Source organism: Lampetra planeri, chromosome 1, assembly GCF_965212315.1.
Source record: "Lampetra planeri chromosome 1, kcLamPlan1.2.h2, whole genome shotgun sequence".
Lineage (NCBI taxonomy): Eukaryota > Metazoa > Chordata > Hyperoartia > Petromyzontiformes > Petromyzontidae > Lampetra > Lampetra planeri.
Genome location: NC_136107.1, coordinates 32,921,892 through 32,949,228, shown reverse-complemented (window position 1 = coordinate 32,949,228; position 27,337 = coordinate 32,921,892). Strand labels below are relative to the sequence as shown.

General features: G+C 45.9%; 1 protein-coding gene across 2 annotated transcripts in view; it reads right to left on the bottom strand.

The window, feature by feature from the left end:
• LOC144721392 (myosin-10-like) overlaps positions 1-27,337 on the bottom strand; it is a 117,600-nt gene that overhangs the window by 48,840 nt on the left and 41,423 nt on the right. For both annotated transcript variants that reach the window (XM_078598985.1, XM_078598995.1), the window contains exon 5: positions 4,821-4,848. In XM_078598985.1, coding sequence (XP_078455111.1) covers positions 4,821-4,848 — 28 coding nt within the window. The remainder of the gene's footprint in view (positions 1-4,820; positions 4,849-27,337) is intronic.

The window sequence follows — 27,337 nt, the reverse complement described above, 5'->3', positions numbered from 1 at the left end:
AGCACTTGCCTCAACACTCTGTTAAGGGTATACGGGAGATCTTTGTCTGTGTGTGTGTGGGAAGTGGTGGGTACACATATGCATGCTGGCGATGGTGTGGCAGATAGCCCACTGCTCAACGATCCTGGCAACTTGGGTTGGATTCCTGGCCATAGATAACATCAGTGGCAACTCAACCTCTCATGGGTCTCACGGGGTCTTCCCGGCTTAAACTATGTACTCTAAGTAGTGTGTAAGCATAGGCACTAGGAAGACACAAGTAGCCAGGTGTGGATAAAACATCAACGCCTCTTTGTAAATGTTGTGCCAACCTTCATAGGTATTTGCCAACTGCACTTGCCTCTGCAATCTAAAACTCTAATCAGGGCACAATTGTCTTTGTGTTAAGAGTCCCTATAAAAAGTGTGGCCGGCACACCATGTCTCGCCATCTTTGTCTCCCTAGTACTGATGTCTATACATTTATTCTAGATTTGAAGCTTTCGTGACTGCAAGGATTCATATTCTTAGGTTTTTTCGGTAAAGTCACGTAGGTAAATTTTATTTATTAATAAAAGTAAAATAAAATAAAAATCACGACGTTTCGGAGGCAACACAAGCTTCCGTCTTCAGGTGGAACCGTCACAGCACTTGATACAGCTATCGTGTTGTGACGGTTCCACCTGAAGACGGAAGCTTGTATTGCCTCCGAAACGTCGTGATTTTTATTTATTTTTATTTTACTTTTATTAATTTTAATTTTTTACCTACGTGACTTTACCGAAAAAACCTAAGAATATGTCTATACATCACACCAGGTATTACTTCGTTGAAGGAGAGTTCACCTAAGGACAGGTCCAGATGTGGCTCTGGTTCCACTTGCTACATGTTGTGCATTTCCTGGAATTGATCAACAGAACTTGACCATGTAGCCTGAAGCTAAAGTGGGTATTTTTGTCTTTGCCTTTAAGTGGTTAAGATAGTGATAGACTCCAACTGTCAGGATTTGATGTCTCGCCGTGATGCACAATGCCAGTGGAAACTAATATCTGTAGCCGACCACTGAAATTGCTCGAGGTGTACTCGGCCTAAAATGGCAACCATTGAAACATTTTCCGGCCTTACCACTCCTTCGCAAGCCGGTGTAGCCTTGATAGGTACACGCTTAGATTACGAAACAGGGGGTCTGTCAAACTACTCCCTGGGATGCTCTCTTGCTCCAGCAACCAATGCATTTTGTCAAAGCTGGCCATCAACCTCCACTCAATGGGAGGTTGCTTCTTCTTTGCTGGTGCTCAGTCTGGAATATATTTCCTATTGTTGACTGCGCTGCTGATTCCCTTCAAGAGATTCCTCATCTACCTACAAATGTATCTCCTTATGGAGCATCTTCACACGTACCCTATGCGACCGACGTCTTTCATTTCCTGCATTACACATTTCACTCTCTCCCTCTGTGCAAATGAGACATCTTTTAACAATTACTTTTCCCCAAAAAACGATTTCAATGCACATGTATCTGCTTCTATTTAGTACAGCATCTTGAGATGCACTTGCATTTAAACACTTTAAGAATCCTAGTGTTTTAGTAATCTTCCACATTGTTGGTGTTACCCTCAGAAATTGGGAGTCTGGCCTCACCAAAAACTGTTGTTGATTGCGAACTGGTGCAGCCTCATGAGGTTGTGCTCATTTTACGGATCCAGGAGGAATTCATGGGCCAAGTCGACCCTGGCTGCGATTTGTACTCGTGATCTATCGACTGGGGGGGGGGTTCTTGGAACTCCATTGACTGAGCTGTATCCCAGCCACATGTTTACATAAAGTCGAGCGTTATTTATTGCTTTATCCATACAACAGCGAGTTAAGCTTCGACAGAAGAGACCGCGTCTGCAAGTTATTAGTGGGAAATGGAATGAGCCTCTGTTGAGCTCACTGCCCCATTCATTCCCCCACCCACCCCGTCGCACACATATACACGCATGCATGCACTCAGGCACCCCCACCCTCATCCACCCACCATTATACATGGGCCCATTCTTAGAGCCCACAATATGCCCATGTAAGGCAAAGGGCATGCACTCGGGAGGGGCTTGTGCTACTGAAAAAGCAAGCAAGGACATGCAGGAGAGAATGATGTGTGCAAGTGTGTGGGTGAGTGGGTGGGTGGGTGGATGCGAGTGTGTGGGTGTGGAGTGTGGGGAGTGCATGTGCAACGTGCTAAGATTCCAGTGAAATGGGATTAATTTCTAGCCAAGCACAACATCAGCGGAACATGATATGAACGAACCTTCCCATGTCTCCCCGAAGCCAACTCAAATATAAATGCGTACCCAATGACATGTGTGAATATCAATACTGGGGAGACAAGAGCGCCTGGATTGCTGCCCGACACACCGGCAGTTGTAAAACATGTCAGCCTTAATAGGTGCTCACTAAAGGCGCTTGCCCCAACAGTCTGTTAAGGCAATATGCAAGGAAATGCAGGGGATCTTTGTTATCTTTAGAAACAGTTCTTCTTAAAAAAGAATGTGTAGGTATTGCTCTAGTTTAAGCTCTGACGGCAGTAGACATTGGTCCACTATTGATAGTCAAAGTTTATGGTGCAAATTTGCCAAATTACTGCTAAGTATTCATTTTAAATATACTGCACATAGCAATAATCGCCCTGACTGTGAAAACTTAGCAGGACCCTCCTGAAAGAGAGTCATGAGACAGTGAAGTTTTCCTGGGTAAACAAGCATAATAATTTGAATTATAAATTGGGATTAAATGTAGAGAATTGGGTCTTTAATATCACCTTAAAAAAACAGCACATGTTGTTTAAATGCCCCAAAAAAAGGTCCAGGTGCTTTTAACATGACTGAGTAAAGCACTTTTGAAAATTTTGATGGTCGCGAGTTCTAATCCCATTTGGGAATGACTGAGCCAATCATCCTTCCACAGTAGCTAAAGCGAGTACTTTTTCACTGCTGCCTCAGGGCCACCAAAAGGAATGAGTGCGGCCCCATCGCTCATTTAAGAATGGAGAGATGGTGAGATTCATAGCCTGTGAAATAACCTTAAATTATTTTCATATTTTTAAAGAACCAATGCCGACTATGCACAGGGCCTCAGGCTCTCACACAAGGTGGCGCTAAAGAAGCAATGCGTAATTTAACTGAAATTGAAGGGAGATAAAAACTATTTTATCATTATTGACAGTTGATTTGTATTATTAAGCTGAAATGCACATGACCAGCCATCCATGATTAAACTATAGTGAGTTTGATGGCCTCAGCCAAGTCACCAATGAATACATGCCAAATATAAACCCACACAAAATTGTTTATTCGCTCAATTCAACAGGAGGCGCAGCTCCATAAGGCCAAATCACAATTATATTGGGAGTGTCAACAGTTCAATCCCGGCAACATTGACTCAGTAAATTGTGGAGAATTATCAAAAACGCCCCGAACAGAAGGCCCAGATCTAGTGTTATGAAGCTGTCACTGGTGATGTGTGCCACAAGAGAGAATAGAACCCAGATATGCTGGGATCGTAGAGGAGCACACCCTCACCCACTGTGACACAGCTCACTGGCAGACATGGTTACAAAGATAAAGATCCCCCGTATAGCCTTAACAGACTGTAGGGGCAAGTGCTGTTAGCAAGCACCTATGAAGGCCGGAACGGTACACGAGGGGTTGGGTGGCCAGCACCACGCCCGGTCGCCTTTGTCTCCCTAGCGGCAATGTTTACACACCGCACCAGGTAATCATTTGAGGCTGAGTCGACCTAGGGGAGGCCCAGGACCGGTTCAGATAATCGTCACTGGTGTTTGCCGTGAGCGGGAATCGAACCCGGGTCGCCAGGTTCGTAGTGCAGCGCGCTAACCGCTACACTACCGCACACACACACACATTAACTTATTCCGATATTATTTTACTTAAATATGGTTACGCACACACACACATACATTCCGACGCACACACACATACATACATTCCGACGCACACACACAAGAATTCTGCCTATAATCTCCAGGATACCAAACTAGATTAAGTTTGTTTAACACGTAGGCTTTCACAACGAATATTATCCATAAGAGGTTTTTGGGTTAGAAGTTTAACAGAAAAAACACCAATGCACAAACATCACTGGATAATTTAGAAGTGTGCATGCAATAACGCAACAGGTTCAACAAGTAATAATTGTACAACCTTTCTGATAGAAAGGGGCAAGGTGGATTGAAGAAGCTCCTCTTCCTCATGTATGTGTCATAGCTTGCTCTGCTATCACCACAGTTCCACTCGTCCCGTGGCTCTCTCGTGAATTGCAATGCAAAACACGGTCTTTAATGTCGACTTTAGATCACATGGCAATTCAGCAATTGCCACAGGAGTAAGCAAGTAGCAGCAGTACGAATAAAATCATAAATTTACGGAGAAAACCCTCACGGGCATCTCTAGCTTTGTTCAGGAGGGGTCCTGATTTGACATGTTTGGGCAATTGAATTAATGAGTGTTTGGCGTGTGGGAGGAAACCAGTGTCTGGAGAATATCCATGCATACAATGTGGGGTGCTGGGGGGGTAACGTTCAAAGCTTTCTGAACATAATAGTCCAGTGACAGGTGCGTTGATTGTTAAAGACAGCTGCCTTTAAAAAGGCAACATTTTTTACATTAAATCGTATTTTTTCATGCCTGCTCACATGGAGAGACAGACTACATATTTTTCTTTGCTTATTTTCTTCTTTCATATGGAGTTGATTTACTCAGCTTGCATCAACAACATTCCCTTGTGATAGGGGTTAAGGGCACGTGATTAATTAGAAAATGATTGACATGGTTTCATACTTACGTGCACAGGATTGACTGGTCTTCACGATCTGGAATACACAGACACGCACATACGCTCCTGTGAGAATGCCGTCCGTCGCTTTCTTCCAACAAAATCAGCAAAAAAAATGCGCAATTATTGCCTTATGGCGGTACCCCGGGGTACCAAATAATACAAACTGGCCGAGGCAATTAAATATTTCATTTCTGGGACAATATTTTCTCCAGGGGTGTACTTCACTCCGCAACTGAGGTACCAATCAATCCGAAATCCGTGCTACTCTACGATGTCGAAACGCCGAACATCAGCATAAAAAATCTGCTATCAAAAAATGTAACTTTGAATAGTGCATCGTGTACAGCTCGTCGAGATGAGTCGATTGCCGCATCGCCGACCATCAACTGACGGTGAATTACTGCATCACGGACATTATGCGAGAGCCGGGGTACTATGGTACCCCAGGGGGAGTACCGCCATAAGGTTTAATTCACGCAACTGCTCTAAAACTTCAAACAGCCCCATTTACAAGTCGACAATTTTCAACAGCCATTTATCGGTTTGTTTGTTTTACGTTGACAGTGGACATTGCATATGTTCATTGTGTGCGCGTGTATGTACATTCACATACGCGTGCGTGCGAATGTTTATTTTAAAGTTTTAAACATTATTTATTGTCAGCTATGGCGCAAACTTTGTGGGTTCGTGAGAGTGAGCGAATTTGTCTGCGTCGAGATTCATGGCCCAAAACAAAATCTGCTACGGCGGTGTTCACATTAAGTCGAAGTGTTATACACGTGTGTACATGTTTACATTTACAGCTCTTTATACAAGGCAAGACAAAACAAAACATTGTAAAAATATACATTTTAAAAAATCAATATTCAAAGTTCTACATTGATTGGTTCCTTGTGCTCGTGATATTAAGGCTCCTGGTGGCATTGGTTCACAAGGTCACACCTTGACAGCGAGAGGTTTAGCTAAAACCGAAGCCTTGTTTAATCAACACATGTAACTTAGATACATTAAAGAAAGCCCAAAGTCAATTGTATTACAATAACCTTTTAAACATGTGCTATATCAGAGCATTGGAAATATTCAATTTATACAATCTAAAACTTGTGTAGCTTGCATATCAGAAAGTTTGTTAGTAGACATGTAACAGATCCATCCCCAAATGCCAGAATTTGGATGAATTATCACAATTCAGGGTCGCAATTTGTCTCCGGAAAATGTGTTTACAATCTAATTTGAATTGTTTCTTATTTTTTCCTGTCTCACTTGTAATGGAATATTACGAGAACAATGGACGGATTGTAAGGTGCGGCAGTGTTAGTTAGAACACTGGATTTTGGACCCAGCTACCGGTGCAATACCCCTGTGATAGCTAACATCATTGGCGGGTGACATCTGAACCAATCTTTTACAAACCTATGGTCAAGCCACCCAATGAATGACAGGGCATGGGGAGACCTTCTTTCAGTAGTGCATTGAACGTTGTTTATTAGCTCTGCAGGTCATTCGTGTAAGACAGCTTACGGCTGAATGTTTCTTACCAGTGTAAAAAAATATATATGTAAATGATTATAAGTAGTTTATTGCTACGCATATTATTTTTCATGTTATTGCCTTTTTCTGCCGGTTAGTGTTGTGGTTAGAGCACTTGGCTCGCAGTGGGAAGATCATGTATTTAAATAACTCAGGAGTTGCTCTGTCCATCATCTCACTGGGATCAATATACTGATCACCACTATGTGAACAATTAATACGAAGAATATTTAAGATTCTCTGTAAACCCATAAAATTCGTGAACATGGCCAACTGGCCCAAATGGACATCTTCCTTTATTCTCAGTGACAGCATATTCATTTTTATTAAGCTGTCTTCAGCTTATCAATGACTGCCATTAGTCTAAAACTGTGTTTTACAAGACCAAGGCTACAATCCTCAAATGTAGTCACACAGACTTTTGTAATGTATTTTTTACAAAGCCCGAGAAAATTTACAAACAATCAAATGACTTTAACTTTGCAGTGTCGTTATCTCTCGCTATATTTTTTTCTGTTTGCATGCATGCTTGCATGTGCACACATCAATAGTGAGAGCATTGGGTGTCATGTGAGCCCCAGGCACACATTTAAGTGAGACCAGGAGCCGAAACAGGAAAGCAGCTGGTTTATCGTGAACGTCTGCAGTTCAGTCAACCCCACCCCTCCCTGCCAAGACAGCATATAACTCTTCTGTAATAAAACCTAGGGGGAAGACCTAAACGCCACACTGTGGCATATTGCAAAAGCACACTGTGCAAGCCTGTGTGGAGTTTGTGCATCAGCTATGAGATCTGCCAGAATGAAGGATGCGACGGTAAGGGGTGGTGGTATCAACAAGCATTAGCTGTGATGACCTCTTAACCTTGCCTTCGACAGACACTGGTGTTGTGCATCATGGGTAGGGATCGAACTAGGGTCTTCATGATTGTGGTGCAGTGTACGGACCGGAGCTACAACACCACCAAGCAGTTGTCCACTACAAAAACAACCTACACGCAGGAACAAGCACAAACGCGTTCACACAGAGCCCCTAATTCCTAAAAGATGTCCAAGGACAATAGCTGGCAAAAGCTTGTGCTGACGCAGTCTTTGTTTTGTTTACACAAGACTACATTACACAAACACTCCACAGCAAAGGGACATTCAGCTTGGCTAAAGCATCCTTGAAGCGAAAACAACACTGCAAGTTTCTTAACACAGAGTATTTGACCAAAATGCTTAAGGGTATGACTAACGCTTCACAGATGTATTTTTTACTTTTTATATATAAATGGCAATCTAAAGTGGACTTATTATTTGCAGGTCCAGAAGCTGATTAATGGTTAATGAACTTGTATGAGTCCGGCAAGAGACTATTATCCGCAATGATGAGGGGGGGGGGGCGCTATTGGCAGATCCTATTGCCCAAGTTTATCTGTCAAAATTACTCCAGTTATCCACGCGACAATCTTGAAATTTAAGCCGATAATATTATTCATTGCTACCACTTCGAGATGACTTCTCTAGTGAGAATTGTTTAATTTTATTATGTTTTATTTTTATTATTTTATTACTTCCCTTCTACGTGACTTTACCGAAAAAACCAAGAAGATGACTTCTCTAGTCCATGGAAAGCTACGGATGACGCTATGAATTCTGCACTTCCAGGAGAATCCCTATCCACAGATAGTATCAAGAATTTGCTGCCACTTTTGGGTTACTACTCTGCAAGCGTTTCCACGCGTCCTTTTTGAGGTAGCTGTCCAGGAAACTGTGTAAATCCTCCTGGTTTGTGAGTTGCTTAATAATACGTAACTACATTTTTCCAATCTTTTGGCATTGTGAGATGTTGTTCCCATAATATTTCTAAAATTTTTGTAACTTTAGAGGTGTCAACTCTATCCTCCCTAGCAAATCGTGGATGTATTCAGGGGTGCAGATAATTGGAAGCTCAATATAATAAGTGGCACAAATAAGAGAAGTTTCACTGACGCTAGTCGCGGAGTACAGTACAGTATATTTAAATCTTCCCATGGTATCCTTCATGCTGACACCCACGACTGTTGACCCTGCAGGTGCTGGTTAATATAGGAGCCTTAAACCAAGACGTCTCTCATTTTCCCAGGCACCCTTCACAAGCTCCTGCCACACCCTCTGCCCCAGGCGTGGTGTACAAGTTGACATGGTCTCCATGGCGACCACTGTATTATTGTACAGCGTGTCCATTTCGTAACACAAATCGAAAACCTGCATATCAGTTAATACAACATTGCAGTTTGTGCAGGGCATTGCCATCTGTTAAGCGCTGCAATGGGCACCATGCCATTCGGTGTGGCAAAATGTTGTGTAGTCCTGAATAATGCACTAGTTGACTTTTTGTTTAGCCAGGTTAGAACTCAAGAGAGCAGTCTAAGTCTCATTTGTGAGAGTGACCTGGGGAATTAGTCCGCCAGTAGGGGGACATGATTGCGAAGTATAGTCCCTATTGAATAATCGTGGAACCCCAACACCAGCTGACTCTTACGACATTGGGGAATCTTTAGTCGACCGTGAAGCAGACGCCACGCGCATGATGGTTTTCACACCAGCAGTACTAATCACGGCGAGGTTTGCTCGATTCGAGCCGTGACCCTCTGCAAAAAAGAGTACTGGTCCTACCGCTAGGCCATGTTAGCAGCGCCCACTACATATTTCACTTGACGTTGCAGAAATGTAGATTGATAGTGAGGTTACAAGGGAAAACAAACGAGGATATATCGAGAACCGTAGAAATTACAGAACATGCATAGCACTGCTGTCAATGGGACTGCTGCATGAGGACCTGCCTATGTGATGCGAGTCGTAGGGATTATTTGACTAAACCACAATCCCCTGGTCAGTGTAGGTTGAAGGTGGTGGTGAGGTGCGGGTTCCAGACTGGTTCAGATCGCAGACCACTGAAGTTATTTGTAGCTGGGAATTTAACTCTGTTGGCAATGTTCATGGCGTAGTACCAACCATTCCACTGCAACATTCTAAATTAACATGTTAATTAGATCTGCTTTGACACTACTGGATGTAAACTCTAGTTGATCAATAATGTGCTTAATTAAATTTCTTGAGCTGGTAATATGGTAGTTTATTGGGATAGTGGTGTCTCTGGTGACAATGACCTGCTACAATGACATATCCATGACAGAAACGTTGTGCATTTGTTTATAAAACCCTTGTCTCATCCAAAACAAAAGCCTCGTACCATCCTATACAAAAATGTATTTGATATCCAGTATAAAACCACCTCTGATGATAAAACCTTCGACTCACCCAAAGCGGAAAGCTCAAATTATTCCAGACCAAACTCTTGGCTCACCTAAAACAGAATATTAATCTTGTTCGGCGGCCTTTGGCTTTTCGTGTTGAATAATTTTGCGGAGTATTATGCAATATATTGGAGTAAAATACTAACTCTGGAGTAGTCGTTAGAACACTGCGCTATTAACCTGACAGCCGGAGGTTGAATCCCGGCCATGGCTAAGATCAGCGGCAAGGGATATCTGAATCATTCCTGGGTTCCCCTTGGACAAACCACACTTGCCAAAATGATGAAGTATAATGAAACAACCTCAATGACCGAAACGGCGTGAGGATGCTTTTAACTAGCAGTTGACTGAAAAAGGGCTTAAAATAATGTTTATTATGTCAAATAACCATAAAATAATTGCCAACTAATTTCTTAACTACTAGCCCCAAGAGCTTCAGTAAATGCAGTGCATGTAATTGAACACACAAGTAGATGAAAAAAACGTATGAACATGTCCATAGACCAATAAACACACTAATGTTAACGTAAACTCCTATGTATTTTATTTTAAGAGATTACAGTTTATGTAAATCAATAAATAATCACAACAAATGTGTTAAAGGTGAATATATGAATTCAAATTTATTTACCGAATTCAATTATTATACTGTGCTGTATTCATAATGCATGCACCTACTGCCTTCAGGCAGTTTAGCCAAGAGAACAGTCATTGCTCCGAATAAGTGATAATGACCTTGGCAGGAAACACGGCTATTAAAATTCATTAGTTAAACATTTGTCACAATTTAGTAAACAAAAAATACTTTAAAAATTTGCCAAATTCTCATGAGGTAACAAGAGGGATACAATGGCCTACCCTCAATTAACTAAAACTCACATCATTAATTGTGAACTTAATTAAAGGAGACACTTTCTATAATAAAATATGGAAATGTCATTTTTTTAACTGTACATGCTTGATTTGAATAAATAATTTTGTAATAACTTTTGCAGGAGACTTACATTTTTTCTTTACTTCACACATTGATACATTACTTTACACACGTTACACAGAATATACGTTAACACAATTTGTGCTCGTTCATTTAACGACACATTAAACCATTGCAGTCTGCGCTCCTTCGACGGAGGAATAGTAAAAACTATACAAAATCTCTCCTGAAGCCCTCTCGTGACGAGCAGACCTCAACATTGCCACTTAGCTCTTTAACATATTGCTTATAGGTATGAATGGAATAGAATGAGACTGCCAAGTATGCAAATTTGGGACATTACTGACTACTCTTGAGAATTATACATATTTTAGGATGCCTTAGTTGGGCTCTAAGCCTGGCGTACACGTATCACGCTGCGGTGGACTGAAAACGTTTGGGGGAAGCCAAATGCAATCTGGATAAGTGTGCGGGACTTTGCACGGAGCTGCAGGAGTGGCACTGCAGAGAAAGCAAAGGTAATGGTTTACATTTTTTTATTTTGTTTACCGATGTTTTGTTGAATTTTGCATTTTTACGTTTTGGACAGAATAGCCGCGCTCAAGTGTTTTATTTAGGATGCATTTTTAAAAGTGTATTAGTCTTGGATATTAAGTATAAAATATTGAAAAATACTTTAAGAGAGCCACGCATATCGGTGCCATTTGTGTCAGAAGAACTCGTAACACATTAATCTGTAAATTTATAGTAGATACATTTATCTGGTAGCCATATGCAGTGCTTCCCCTGTAATCAGTCAATTTGTTGTGGATTAAGGGAATTGAGCGGCTCCTTCCTCCATCATATCCGCAGTGTGCCACGGATTACAGGATCTGTGGTGTGGTCCCCTCCATATCAATGCGGAGTTTTGTTTTAAATAAGAATAAGAATTTACAACACTGTTCAATACTAGCATTTCATACTAATGTAATGCGGGCGTAAACGACCTCCCGGAAGTGACGTCATGGGGGGAGGAGTTACGTCACGTGGGGGAGAGGGTAAGGGTCTATAAGGGGGGTAACCGGAAGCAGTCGGGAGTGATCGGGGATTGGGAAAAGTGAGAGGCCACGCAGGGCGAAGGGTGAGAGAGAGTGGCGAGGTCGCCACACACCCGAGCCACGAGGATCGGCACCGTCGGCCAATGGTGACCGACCCCGGGGCAGGAGGAGCAGCGAGGAGGCTGCAGAGAGCAGCGGGTCTGCAAGGGAGGAGTCGGCAGCAGGGGTCTGCACGACGTGACAGTGGCGGGGCTGCTAGGAGGAAGTTTGGGCTACGTGAGCGACAGCAGCCTGGGGCTGCAGAGTGGAGAGTTTATAGGGGAGTACCGTGAGGAAAAGAGATCGAACCCAAATAAAGGACACAGGACAGAGAGAAGCGTCCGAGTCTTTTATTACACTTGTGTCAAAGTGGAACGGTATGGCTAAACAACTGAGAAAAAAGAATATTCCGTCTCCGGCATCGGCTTCATCTTCCGACGACGATGACCTTCCTCCTGCGGTGGACCCGACTCCGGCAGAGGAGGAGATCCGTGCTGGGACGAGTGCGGGTCCAGGGGTCCAAGATGTCGCCGCGTCGGCGGACCAGTCTGCACCAAAGGACGCGGATTTGAGATGGAGTCAGATGGCGGAGCAACTTGAAACTCTCAAGAACGTGCTTGCACAGTTGTGTGCGCTCGTTATGCCGAGGACGGCGTCGGAAGGCGATGTTGGTGGTCCGCAGGAGCCCAGGTTGTCTTCAATGTCGCCGCCATCAGCCACGCAGCATGAAGACGCCATCTTGGGCGTGGCGCACGACGAAAGGCGGGAAGCCGCCATTTTGGGCTCTCCGCGACGGAAGGCCGCCATCTTGTCGACGCCACGCTGTGACGCCATGTTGAACATGCCACCGGAAGAGTCAGCGGCTGCAGGGAACGCGCCAAGGCGTCGCAGTCGTCACCTAACGACTGTCAAGGAATTCTCCATCGGGGGCGATTGGAGTGCGTTCGCCTGCTGATTTTTGGCAGTGGTGTGCTCGGCGAGGTGGACTGACGCCGAGGCATTAGAAGTTCTTCCGACTCTCCTTGATGATGAGTCCGTTAGATTCTTTCGCTCTATAAAAGCCACGAAGAAGAAAACATTGCGTGGTGTGTTCGACAAAATGGCAGACGCTTACGAGCCGCCGGATGATGCTCATCGCCGGTTTGTGCAACGACAACGCGCACCCGAGGAGTCTCCGGTGGCGTATAGGGGCGCGGTACTGGAGCTGGCAATGGCCGCATACCCGGAGATGGAGCCTGACCTGTTGGAACCTCTCATCCTGGGGAAGATGTTGGAGTTGTCCCGGGATCTCGGCATTCCCATGCCGGTGTGAGGTCACGAGAAGCTCACATCCCGGGCTGCGGCTAAATGTCTGGACGCCCAGTTCAACCTGCGCCGGTGGAAGCAGGTTACGGCGTGGACGGGTGGGCCCATCGTCGAAGGGGGAGCCGTGGGTTGGGACCCCAAGAAAGCTGTTTATGTGCCGGACGACAGGAGCCCGCAGGAGCTGTCGGCTGCCGCTGCTCCGTGGCCGGAGCCGCGGGCTGCGCCGCCGACACGGCCGCGTCGGGACGGGGCGCCCGCAGCAAGGCGCAACAACATCGACTGCTTCCGCTGCGGGCGTAAGGGCCATTATGCCAGGGACTGCTGGGCCCGCGTCCCGGGTCCGCCCCAGCAGGAGGCCTCGACAGCGGCCGCTCCAAGGAAGGATTCGCCAGCACAGGCAAGTCGGTAAGCACCAGACACCCGCCAAGGCTTGACACCTCACTCATCACCGTTGTCATGCGATCCGGGTGTTTTTAATAACGGGAGACCATTGACTGTGCCTTGTCGTTCGGTAACGCAGTGGCGTAAGTTGGCTCGGCGGGTCATCGCGGCCGCTACCGGTTCGTCCACCGTACCTGGGTCGATACAAGGGGTGGACGTACGGATTTTGGTAGATTCCGGAGCGTCCGCGACCATTATTTCGGATGTAATATTCCATCTCTTGAACATCCCAGCAGAGGCCGTGAGTCCGGCTTACGCTTCCTGCGTCGCCGCGAACGGGGGTAGGATGGGCATTGTGGGCCAGGTGTACGCTACAATTGCTATCGGGGGAGTGTCGGCCTCGGGAATTGTGTTAATTTCGAGGTCTCTTGCGGTTCCTTGTTTATTAGGGACCGATTTTCTGGCCAAAATGCCCATTCTAATTAGAATTAATGAGAACTGCATTCAATTACCGGAAGGCCGTAAAATTGCCTTTTTGCCGTCGCTCTGGGGGCGACCTGCTCCTGTCAGCCAGGTGCAGGCGTTGTCCGAAGTGTCTGTTGATATTCCACCTGGCTCACAGATTCTCATTCCTTTGCGTTATCGGAAGCCTGTACCTGCTCGTCAAGGAGCGATTGGGGTTTTGTTGTCACCGTCCGCCACCATCACGGGTGGATCGGCGCTGGTTGGGGCACAAACTATTGTTAGGCCAGACCAGCAGCCGTTTTTGCAGGTGCTTAACGCGAGTGCCGAAAGCGTGTGTGTACCGGCGGGTACCGTTGTGGCACATGCCACTACTGCGTTTACAGCTCATGATGATCTGTCCGGCCGGGGGGTTGTTGGGGGTGTTTCGGGGGCCCGGAGCTGTGGATGACCGCTGGATTGCTGAATTGTGTGGGGAGAATTCAGCTCTTTCCGGGGAACAGCGTTGTGCGATTCGTAAATTGTTATCGAGCTATTCTGATGTGTTTAGTTCCGATGATTTGGACTTAGGACGCACCTCGTTGCTTTACCATCATATTGACACAGGGGACGCTGCCCCTATTCGGTTGAACTCGCATCGGATGAGTCCGGCTGAGCGAGAGCATGTTCGAGGGGCAGTGGATGACATGTTGGCTGCGGACATAATATCTCCGTCTAACAGCCCATGGGGCGCACCTGTTGTTTTGGTCAAGAAAAAAGATGGCAAATTGCGATTTTGTGTAGACTTTCGTAAATTAAATAAGGTGTCGGTGGCAGATGCGTATCCCCTGCCGCGTATGGACGACTCTCTCGATGCCTTGTCGGGGGCGAAGTTCTTTTCAACGCTAGATCTCTCTTCGGGCTTCTGGCAGCTTCCCCTCGACGAGTCCTCACGAGAAAAGACTGCTTTCCGTACGCCGCAGGGGTTATTTCAATTTAACTGTCTTCCGATGGGGCTGAATGCGGCCCCTGCCACTTTTCAGAGGTTGATGGAGTTGGTATTAACGGGGTTGCAGTGGGAGACATGTCTTATATATTTGGACGATATTATCGTTTTCAGCCGCACATTTGACGAGCATTTATCGCGGTTGGAGGCCGTGTTTACCAGGATGCGTTCTGCTAATTTGAAATTTAAGCCCAAGAAATGTCACCTGCTGCAACACTCCGTGCGTTATTTGGGGCACATCGTCAGTGCGGACGGGGTGGCCACGGATCCGGACAAAACTGCGTGCGTCCGTGACTGGCCAACCCCTGCCACGGTGGGGGATGTGCGTCGGTTTTTGGGGTTCGCCTCATATTATCGGAGGTTTGTTCCAAATTTTGCTACGATCGCGAGGCCTTTGCATCTCCTGACGGGTAAAGGACACAAGTTTGCTTGGGGACCCCCAGAGGAGGCGGCGTTTCGAGGCCTACGCGATCTATTGGCTACGGCACCGACGTTGGATTATCCGGATTTTGCGCATCCCTTCATTCTGGATACGGACGCGAGTGACACGGGTATTGGGGCGGTGTTATCTCAGTCCAAAGATGGTGTGGAACGCGTGGTCGCGTATAGTAGCCGGGTTTTGTCTCCCGCTGAAACCCGCTACTGTGTCACTCGCAGGGAACTTTTGGCTATTGTTTTTTTTCTCCGCCAATTTCGACCGTATCTGTACGGTCGTTCGTTTATTGTTCGCACGGATCATGCGGCCTTGCAGTATGCTCTTAAAATGGACCAACCATCCGGCCAGCTGGCGCGATGGTTGGACACGCTGCAAGAATTTTCCTTCCAAATTCACCATCGGAAGGGAGTGCGTCACGCTAATGCGGACGCACTTTCCAGGCTGCCGCAGCGATCCCCTTGCGCATGTGCGTCGGGGACGCATAGGTGTGGCCCGATTCAGCACACCCCTCCGCCTGTCGCGCTGGCAGTCGAAGTGCCGGAAGCTCCACTTGAGCCGGGGCCGGCTGATGCGGGGTCGGCTGATGGGGGACCGGCTGATGGCATTCTACATCTCCCGAGGTCTGTGTGGATTCAGGAACAGATGTTGGATGATTCCTTGGTAACGTTACGTAAGCGGCCTGTCAAGGGGAGTGGGCGACTCTGTGCGGGCGGCGTGCCGGAAACCGCTCTCCGCGATGGCTTGCTGATGTGGAGGGAAGGGATGCAGAAACGCTGGCGTCTGGTTGTACCGGCATCATTGCGGTACGAATTGATTATGACTCTGCATTGTGACACGCTTTTACATCTGGGGGTGCAGAAGACGCTATTGACGCTGCAGCGAGACTACTATTGGCACGGCATGACGACGGATGTCGTCGGGCACGTTCGCGCGTGTCCCGATTGTGCCCGCCGTAAGCCGCCTAAACATCCATATGTGCCGCCGATACAATCCATCCAGGTGTCTCGAGTTAATGAGTTGGTGGCGTTAGATATTTTGGGACCCTTTCCGCCATCCGCTAGGGGAAATAAATATTTGCTCGTAGGGGTGGAGTACCTCTCCCGCTGGCCGGTGGCCTGGCCTTTGCCTGACCAGTCAGCGGCGTCTATCACGGACGCCTTTCTTTTTGGGTATGTCATGGACAAAGGGGCGCCGGAGAGGCTCCTTACAGACCAAGGCCGGAATTTTTCCTCCAAATTGTTGGGGGAGGTGTGTGCGGCGCTGGGTACAAAAAAAATACAGACATCTCCCTACCACCCACAAACGGATGGTATGGTGGAACGGCTTAATCGGACCCCGTCCGCCATGTTGTGCCATACGGTTAGTGAAAAACAATCGGATTGGGATATGCATATCCCTGGGGTGCTTTCAGCGTACCGGATGACGCCGCATGCGGCTACAGGATATTCGCCGTTTTTTCTAATGTACGGTCGTGAAAACGTACCGCCGATTGATGAACAGTTGGGAACCGAGGCGAGGGGACCTGTCAAGCCTCTTCCTGATTACATTCAGGACACCGTTCGCCGAGTCACTGAGGCGCGGGTGGAGGCTCGCATGGCTACGGCCAAAGCCCAGGCTCGGAACGAGCGGTGTGCGCGACGTTCAAAAGGGGAATGCCCTTGGAAAACGGGGGACCTGGCCTGGCTCCATTGTCCACAGGTGCGGCCAGGTACCTCTCCTAAATTGCATAAGCCATGGCAAGCGCCGGTTCGCCTCATCGAGGTTCCCAACCCACAGTCGGCGCGTGTTCGGTTTGGTTCTCGGCGCTGGTTCGTCCATACATCTCGGTTGAAACCATACGTGGCCCCTCGACCGGATGCGTCATCTCCTGAGGTTGCCTTGCCGGGGTCTGTTGCTGCCGACTCGCCCTTGCCTGTGCCTGCTGACTTTGCAAGAGCGCCTGTTGTGCCTTTCACAGACGAGCCGGCCGTGACGCGGCAGGGGAAAGCAGACCCAGCTCGGGGTGCGCCTACCACGGCTGCGGAACCTTTGAGGCCCGCAGCCCTTCCTACCCCGCCGCGGACACGATCGCGGGACGCCTCTGATGCTGCGCCTTCGAAAATAGGGGACCGGGACGTTGCCAGGCTTCCAATAGCGACAGACAAATTTCAGCCTGTCGCTCTTAAAACCCTGCCACGTTCCCGCTCGGCGGGAGGGCCACCGACCGTCCGGGACGGCCCGGCGACCCGCACCCGCTCGAAATCCCTCACATTTCGTTAATTATTGTGTTGTGTTCCTGTTCTTTCCATATATTATCGTGTGTTCTGTGTCCTTTTTCGTATTCGGTCGTGTTCGCTCGCATTGCTTATTGGAGTTGTGTTCAGCCGAGGTCGGCTGGATTTTCTCTACGGGGGAGGGTGGTGTAATGCGGGCGTAAACGACCTCCCGGAAGTGACGTCATGGGGGGAGGAGTTACGTCACGTGGGGGAGAGGGTAAGGGTCTATAAGGGGGGTAACCGGAAGCGGTCGGGAGTGATCGGGGACTGGGAAAAGTGAGAGGCCACGCAGGGCGAAGGGTGAGAGAGAGTGGCGAGGTCGCCACACACCCGAGCCACGAGGATCGGCACCGTCGGCCAACGGTGACCGACCCCGGGGCAGGAGGAGCAGCGAGGAGGCTGCAGAGAGCAGCGGGTCTGCAAGGGAGGAGTCGGCAGCAGGGGTCTGCACGACGTGACAGCGGCGGGGCTGCTAGGAGGAAGTTTGGGCTACGTGAGCGACAGCAGCCTGGGGCTGCAGAGTGGGGGCTACGTGAGCGACAGCAGCCTGGGGCTGCAGAGTGGAGAGTTTATAGGGGAGTACCGTGAGGAAAAGAGATCGAACCCAAATAAAGGACACAGGACAGAGAGAAGCGTCCGAGTCTTTTATTACACTAATGATATGCTGATGTTCGCTTTAGGCGAATGTAGCAATAAAAACAGTACAGTACAAACAAGAAACAATAAACGAACAAACACTTTCATCACTTCTAGTTTGCCTGAGGTTCATTAAAGTTTACAGTTATCAAATAAGTGACAAGAGTTAACAGCGTTTAGGTCTTAAATCGTTGTATGAGAAATAGCAGAAACTGATTTTTTCTTATCAGCATTGGTTCCCAGGGGCTTGCAGGGCATTGGAGGGCACCAACGGACCTGACGTGAGATCTATGAAGTACAGCTCTGTGTATTGACACATGAAGGCCTCATTGAGATAAAGTAGAATGACCAGCAAAGGTTGACCTTAGATCCCTGTGACAACATACAATGTTTGTGGGCGATTACGGTATATACAGTACAGTTAGCAGACTCTAAAGTTTACCACAAAGCCCTTTGTCAGCGGTCATCACAAGTTAGCTACATTTCGCAAATGTTTATGCACAACGCATTGAAAGGAAATGACTTATTGCAATGTCAAATCAAGGCAAAAATTACAAACTCATTCAGCAGAATTATATTTTTCATTATATTCTGCATTTCAATTGTGGCTGCCATTCTACCATTGTGAAATGGCTGTTATTAACTTTATATGGAAATTAAAGACTACAAGAATGCTTGGGATAGCTTAAAGGGCCCTTGAGAAATCTATAATATGGTTAAAAAGCATACAAATACAATTATATTCAGCGGTTAATAAAAAGGTGTGGGCTTCAAAATGACACACGTGGAACCTTTTAAAACTATCCTAATCTCGAAACAGTTCACTGCCCTGCCCAGGTCATATTGCATATAAGCCAGTTTACAAGTGGCGCCTATCTGTATTTTCAATGTTGTTTGCACCTTGTTTATGGGTTTACAACAGGGTTATTATATAGGACAGGACACTGGGCACCAAATGGCAGCTTTTAGAATGCTTCCCAACAAAAGGTCTCACAAATCTTTGGAGCCACTGCCTACACCAACCTACATTTAAAACATAATTTTGTGAAACCGTGTTGGCATCGGTGCATAAGCAGAAATAAACAAACATAATTGTCAGAAACACTCTCCTAAAAGAGTGTATTTAGTGTAAAAGGTGATGTTTCCAGAAAAGACTCTTCAGAGCAGATATATCATCTTTGTGTTGTGTTATTTTAACTTGCGTTTGCTCTCTGTGCAATAAATTGGGCATTAACCATTAGTGGTGTGAACATGTGTGAGCGTGCGTGAGCTTACAGGCCTGTAGGTCTGCAGTTGTGCGGAATGTAGCAGTATGACATTTCGCCATAATTGCGTTAAGTGACAGACAAGTCACTTTCAGTCAAATGCCACGAGCTATGCCGATGGCCTGACAAAAACCTAACCCCATAATGGAGGTTTTTTGGGTTAGATTGCGTAAATATATAAATGTGTCATTAAACCCGCCACCACCCGACACAGCCAACTAGTAAGGGTTGTCACGTAAACAGAACGTGCCAATTCGTCACTAGTACAGCACACCGGTGTGTTGGAGAGCCAAGCCACAACATTTAAAATCCGAGTACAACGTTTCGCCAGTAATTACAACTAGCTTCATCAGGCGACAGCCAGATTTGTGGAGAAGTCTCACCGCTTCGTTCCTTATAGAGAGGCGTAGATGTGGTGACCACACTTCTGCGCTCTTGTGAAAAAGTGGGGGGGGGGGTTACTGAGTCTACGTACATTATGCGAGCCCTTTGATCTTGTCCTTCCTGTCTATTGTTTGTATTAAAATAGCTGTACCAACGGTAATCCCTATTGAAGCATATGCTGCTGCTCATCATTAGGCATGCATTTAAATAATGATTTGCTTCTACGCATCACTAAGGCGGTAGCTATCCGAACGGTAAAAAATGTTGATTTATTTCAATTTCGATAGATTCTCTAATTTGTCCTGGCCAGTATTAACTAGTTTTGCACAACACTTCAACATTATCAAAATAAATTGAGTGTCCTTGTTGGCACGCGTGTTCTGCTACTGCTGACAGTTGTATTTGGGAGAATTTAATATTTCTGAATCCTACGTTTTAAAAATAACCTACTTGCTGGCCCATACAAAAAACCCTACAATTGTAGGAAAAGCAATTTAACCTGGAGTATTATACTCTAATATCTTTATAAAAAATGGTACTTTACAACTATTAAAAACCATTGTGTGCATCGGCAATGACAATCACCGAAAATATTTATAATAAAGGAAATACACAAATAAATATTGTTACATTTTAAACATTGCTTATATTTACACTGTAATTAATGTAGTGGGCTTGCATTGTATTATGGGTATTTTCTTCAAGATCCAATGTGAGTGTGTGTTATTCAACTCTCATTTGTTTTTGTCTTGAACACTATTTTTGGTTAAAGAGTATGTTTAGCCTTTGTAACAAATTTATGATATCTGAAAAATACTTGTAAACTCTACTCGTATTACAGTGGTTGGCTACATACGGTGTGAACAAAGTTTAACATACATACAGTGTTAAGAATTCTGAGACCATCGTTTTTTTGGCCAGGGTTTATAGGGTGCAAGCATCAATAAAGTGCTCATCTCTTCTAATCTACTCCAAAAATGATTGGAATTTCACCAATGATGCCCTCCTTCCTACTCCCTCAAAACCGTAAGGCTGAACCAACCAACATAATACATGTGGGTGTGGAGATACACACAGGACACACTGCATTCACTCTTTTCAAACTCCACTTTAGCCTTTTACAGTATATGACTTTAGATTCTAGGGGCAACTTCTGTGAGAGAGAACCTACTATGGCTGGTATGGGACACTAACGAGTGGTGGTATGGTGAGAACCATGCCTGGCCGCGTTGTTCTGTCAAGTGTAATGTTTTCGTCACACGGCACCAGATACTCGTTTTCAGCCGGTTTGGCCTCAGGGAGGCCCATGACCGGTTCAGATATTTGTCACTGATGTTGGCCATGAGCAGGAATGAAAGTATGACACTGTGCTAACCACTACTCTCCTACTGCTAGACACAGATCCCCCATATAACCTGGGGCAAGTGATGTTAGCGAGCACCTATAAAGGCCAGCATGGTACACGAGGGGGCGAGTGGCCAACACCACGCCTAGCCGCCTTTGCCTCCTCAGTAGTGATGTTTACACATCACACCCGGTACTCATTTGAGGCTGAGTCGCCCTATGGGAGGCCTCTACCCGGTTCAGATAATCGTCACTGGTGTTGCCACGAGCAGAAATTGAACTCGGGTCGCCGGGTTGGACACGCAGCGCGCTCGCCGCTACACCACCGCTCCCCTCTACGACCACACACCCACACATATGTGCATGCGTGCACACATCGCTTGGCAGGTGCGTTGAGGTGAGACGGTGGGAACGATGGGGATGTTTTCACGCTCCAATGAAAAGCATTCCACACGGGTAAAGAGTGCCAGCAAATGGCAGAATCTGCCACAAATTCCTCCTCCAGCTGCACTGACAACATGTGGACTGTGAAAGCCACGTAAATTCAGAGTAACCCACCTCCTGTTTGCCGAGCAGCTCCCTACAATTCATACTACACTGCTTAACACTACTCACAGTGCTTGTGTTGTACACGTGTTCGTTTACACACTTTGTGGGGAAGCAGTTGCGACTGAATGTAATCATTACTTTCAGGGTTCTCTATCATCTGGTTTACCTTATTCATTTAAATAAGTGGAGTGGACTAAGCTGTCTTGACAAACAGAAAAACAGATCAGCCGTTTACATACATACAAATAGACAGTCACATATTTGTGGTCAGCATACTGCGCTAACCTTAACAACCACGTCGAAACTACTGGCTGCGGTGCACAATGGTGGTGGTGATAGTGTTTACGAACGGTCTGGACCACCCTCAAGTTGACTGCCTTAAATGGGTACCCAGTTTGAAGTGGTCAACACCAACATAGTGTCGTGCCAACTTGAATAGCTCACTAAACGCATTTGCACGCAACAGCTAAAGCAGAATAGGGAAATGCATGTGCACGCTTCTGTGTACATTCCATTGTAACGGCCATGCACTCCACAATGCAATGTAAGTATTGTTTTGTGACCCTGGGTATTGCAATAAGGGTTTCGTTGACGTGACTATCTAATGTATGAATGGCTCAAATCACAGCAGACATTCTGACATTCCAATTACATGGTATATCATATGAAAATCAATGCTGACACTACCTGTACAGGTAATCAGCTCTGCGTCCATGAGATTCGATGATGAGAACTCACCAAAGGATTTGGGAAGGCGATTCACATCTCAAAATGTAGCTGATGTGTCATCAGCAGTTGTTTTTGGTTAAAATTTCAGAACAAAAAAATAGCAAAGGCAAATTTGTAATATCCAGCTGAGCTTTAAGAGTTGGCCATGACATGCATCCCCGAAGAGTACCTCTTTATGCTGATTTTTTAGACTTCTGATCAACAGGAAACTACACAATAATTGTTATTGCAATACATAAAACATTGTAGTGTCTGGTGATTTTCGTGGATACGAGTTTGGATTTCACCCCATAACAATCAGAGCACGACATAGGGGTTTGGCAAGCGACAGTAGCCCTTATATTAAAAATCAGGATGCCTTGGGCTTACGCTCACAACAGCCAGCTTGACGGAATCAAGACCCTTAACACAACAGCCGCCTGGTATTTTCTGCAGGCAGTTACTACAAATGTGCCGCGCTCTATCGCGGGTGTTAAAAGCCCCTGCAAACGTTGTCAACAGGGTGCGATGGCTATGACTCACATACGTATTCCAGGAAAGCCTCGGCCGAGTCTCAAGACTCTTTCGGAAGTGTCCTGCTTTGGATGATTGGCCAAATAAATGTTTTATATTGTTAATTTTTTACGTGCGTGGGAGAGGAGAAACATTGCACACAAAAGTAAACTCATGCATATGAGCATTCAAATACAACTATTTACCCAGTCGGCAACCTACTTGCCACACTGCCTCTTAAGTCACCTTATTGACATGCAGGTGGGTGTTTTTTCAGATACCTCCATCTCTGCATAGACCACCAATCCCAAATCCAAAGTACAGTGCTAAATGATAACGTCGTACTCAAAAATTGTAAATGTTGTGGATTCACTCTTTAACACACCGGTGGGCTAAAGTAGTGAACTATTTGTCTTTTGTCAACGGGACATTTTGTACTGATTGGCCATGTCGGGTGGTGGAGGGTTACGAAACATTAAATAATAACGCCATCTAACCCAAAAACCTTTATTATGAATAATATTGGTCTCGAAAGCCTACGTGTTAAACTACAGTATTATATGCTATCCTGAATACAAAATTAATTGAAACCAGTTTTTATTGTATATAGTTTAATGGCCTAATTTAATCACATCCACTGAACCATTTCAAAAATGTGCATTAAATAATTTCACGAAAAAAATATCGTTTTTCTCTCTATTCGAGAACACTCAGCTCAAAGTGGCTTTCCAAGCAGATCGGTAGAGTTGGTCACTCACTCATCCATAGGTCCGAGCAAAGCATTGAAGTATATCGGATAAAGGCCTGTTCGGTGACTTCCGGAACGCTCCCCAACGTGACATGAGACTATGCAATGGATTTCGAATTGGAAAACCCTTCGCCCTGTGCCCTCAACATCAAGTGTCAAATTGGGTAGTATACGTGATAAAAAAATGCTGTAAAATGTATGGTGCAAATACATTCATAAGCAGGCACCTGCATAGACAACAGTGCTCTGGCATGCAGAGGGGGGGGGCAAGGGTGGGTTGGCACAGAAAGGCAATCGCAAGTGGATGTTTTCGAGTGACTAAGCCTATGAATGCACCCCAATGCAGCTCACGGGGATTTGTTTCCCTTATAAGGAATACAAATGGGGTGGGTGGGTTGGGTGCCGGATGAAGTGGGGCATTTATTTATTTATTAAGAGCCACTCCCCATAAACGCCTTTGGCTGCATGACATGCCTTATTCATGATGCAACCGATTAGGCCCGTTCCAAGCTCTGACTCAAAAACACTCATCATCACCACCACAGCAGAGTCATGAAAATGTTCAACAATGACGACCACTTGGGTAATAAGGCTTTCCGCCTAGTGAATATACGTATGTAGAAATAATTTCGCATCGTATGAAGCCAACCGTGCTAATCGGAGGTGCGGGGAAGGGCAAAAAAATGTTTTTTGTTAATTTTGTCAATGCATCGATAATTTTATACTGCACGTATTTAGGTTCATACTTAGGAAGGTGCAGGAGGAGTTCTACAATTGATTCCTCGCACACCATTGCTGGGCAGAATGGTCCTCCACTAGACAGCCCTTTTGGAGGGTATTTGGCCTACTCTTACACACTGACCAGGCATTGGGAGAGGTTGGAGTACAACGCTTTACCCCTGTACACACAATCCGCTTGATCTACTAACTGTGGCATAGCCATTCATACTGCTGCTTGGAGAGAGGTGTCAGGGGAATTCAATACCTTAAACTCGCCATTGTTTCAACTGCCATGCCACCAAACCATAAATCTCTGAGTAACAAGTCTAGTATGCAAACTCTTAAACCAAGGCAGCATCCCCATTGTATTAAACTAGCCTTTTCTTATCAATGCCTATGCTAAGTGTCAATATTTTGTGTAGACAGCCCTGTATATAATATAACTTAGATGGCCCTATGCTCAAAGTGCTCGACACAATTGGAAACTTGGGTGTCGACTCAGCCTATCATCCATCTGGGGTCAGTATAACTACAACCATATTTGGGACCCCAATACTCTTAAAAAATAATGGCCCTCACAATGGGAATGCGGAAACGAGCTTTCTCACCCACAGACATTCATAAGCAGCCTAAAAAAACAAAAATGTACTTACCTTGGCAAGGGCCTCCCCAACAAGGTCAACTCAGCCTAAAAGCAGCACCCCTAGTGTGGTTTGGTCAACATCAGCACCTGGGAGACAAATGTAGCCTGGGTGCCGACTCAACCTCTCACTTGTGCTTAACGCCTTAATAGGTGCTCACCAACAGCACGTAAGAATGGCACACTTACATTATGCATGCTGCATGACATCTACACAAAAATATGAAATTTTACAACGAAAAAATCTCTCTTCTCACATAAACTGTGTCAACAATAATACATGTATGTTGACTGAGTGCAAAAACAAACAGTGGTCTGGTACAACAACTGCAGATCAAAATACACATGCTATGACATCACCCGAGCTCACATCTCACATTTAGTGCTCTGCTGTTGAATTTGCACAAACATGTCGAATAAACACACACACACACATTTATGCCAGACACAGACAAAGCTCCTCCGTTTAGCGTTATAGGCCATGGGATAGGGGAAAGTACTGTGAGCACCTATTAAGCGAGCTGGTAGGACACTCAATAGTGTGGCTAGCAGCGAGTCTGACTGGGTGTATTGAACAGAGGAATATTCTCTTAGTTTGTCATTTCTAGCCATATACGTAAGAGCTTTGGTGCAAAAAAAACACATGAACACACTTCATGTATTAAGGTTGAAATGACCTAGGAAAGAGAGCCAGAACAGGTTGAGATCATGGCACGGTGCTCTAATCCCATGCTACCTCTCTCCACACACACAAAGATCCAACATCCCTTATCGAATTCATCAGACAAATGAGAGTGCTGTTCACGGGGATCTATTAAGGCCAGCATGACACGAGGAGGTGGTCTGGTCAGCACCCCCCCTTCGTGTGATGTTAATGCACCAAACCAGATTCAGTACTCATGTACGACCGAGACAAACCTTGGGGAGGCCAAGGACTGGTTCTGATGTCATGATGTCACGGTCGGGAACTGAACTTAGCCGAGTTTGTTGTGCTGCACTTCAAACACTATGCCGCCGCTTACCATACAAACACGCAATCAAATACTGTACATACAAATAGACACAAACACAGGTGCACACACAGACAAATACACTCGCTCACATGTAGAAGGGGTGCTCAGACAAAAAAGAGTGCGTGAGAGCATGTCCGGACTTTGCGCTAACCGCCCTGCGGTGCCTGGCAACCCCCTCTTCTCTACCCGCTTAACAACCCGCGCAAAGCATGAGGATATGGGAGGGGGAACAGGGCTGAGAGGGGAAGGTGGCGTCGTAGGGAACTCGGTGATGGAAACGGAGAAAATGGGGGGCAATGGATCCGGCGTTCCCATCGCGCCGCTCTGCTAGCTGCCGACAGTTCGATTCCTACTTCAGCCGGGGAATATCTGGAGGGGCATAATTACAAGAGCTTGCAGTCCGCTATACAGTTGATGTTAATGATCCGGAGATATCAATCGCAGAATGTGCACCACTGATACACACCAACATGTCCCAAATGGCATATCCACCCAAAATAACTTATATTCCACTTAAAATGTATCATTTAGAATGAGGCAAGAAAGGACTGTGGATGTCATTGGAGATAGTTTGTTGTGATGGGTTGGATGCATGTCCAGGATTGGAGCATGGCAGGTTACCCAGACAGACATTGGAGTGGGACCCAGAGGTCAGTGACCTTAGGGAAGACCTCAAGCCAGATGGTGGTGGTGAGACTTTGAAGGTTGGGTGCTGACTGTGCAGCAAATGAGGAATCTCGTAAAAATAACCAATAGTGGTGTTGTGCCATCAACAACATTGGCTGCAATGATCAAATATAAAAAAAAACCCAATAAAAAAGCTTATACATATGTTCAAATGAGTTGAGCAAGCTCATTCATTCTCAATCCTTAATCAGTAAAAAAGTAATATCATTAGCTTTTCTCTCCATTCCCCCTCAGTTTTTCTGTCTCTATAGCTCCCTCTCTGACTCATGTCTCTTTCTCCATGAATTCTCCCCCTCTAATCCGTTTGTCTCCCACACGTCCTGTTTGGACTACACTGCAGCTTTCACCCCAAGCTGTCCACGGAGCAAGTCATTGTCTCAGTCTCACTCCCAGCTGCACAGGAATAAACCCCTGCCGCCAATGGAAAATTAAAATGACTTAATGGTGCCTGAAAGTCAACAACAGCCACCCACCCCATCTCCCCCACAAACAATGAATAAATACCCACAGAGGGTTAAAAATCCAAAAGCAGTTAATTCTATTTTGGGAACTTTTGCATCCGATTGGCTGGAGGGTATACATTTAATCAATAAAATAACCTAGGTAAAGGTAGCAAAAGCTGTGGTTCACTCGTTACTTGTGATAAAGGGCTTTTTATTTAAGCTAAACGTG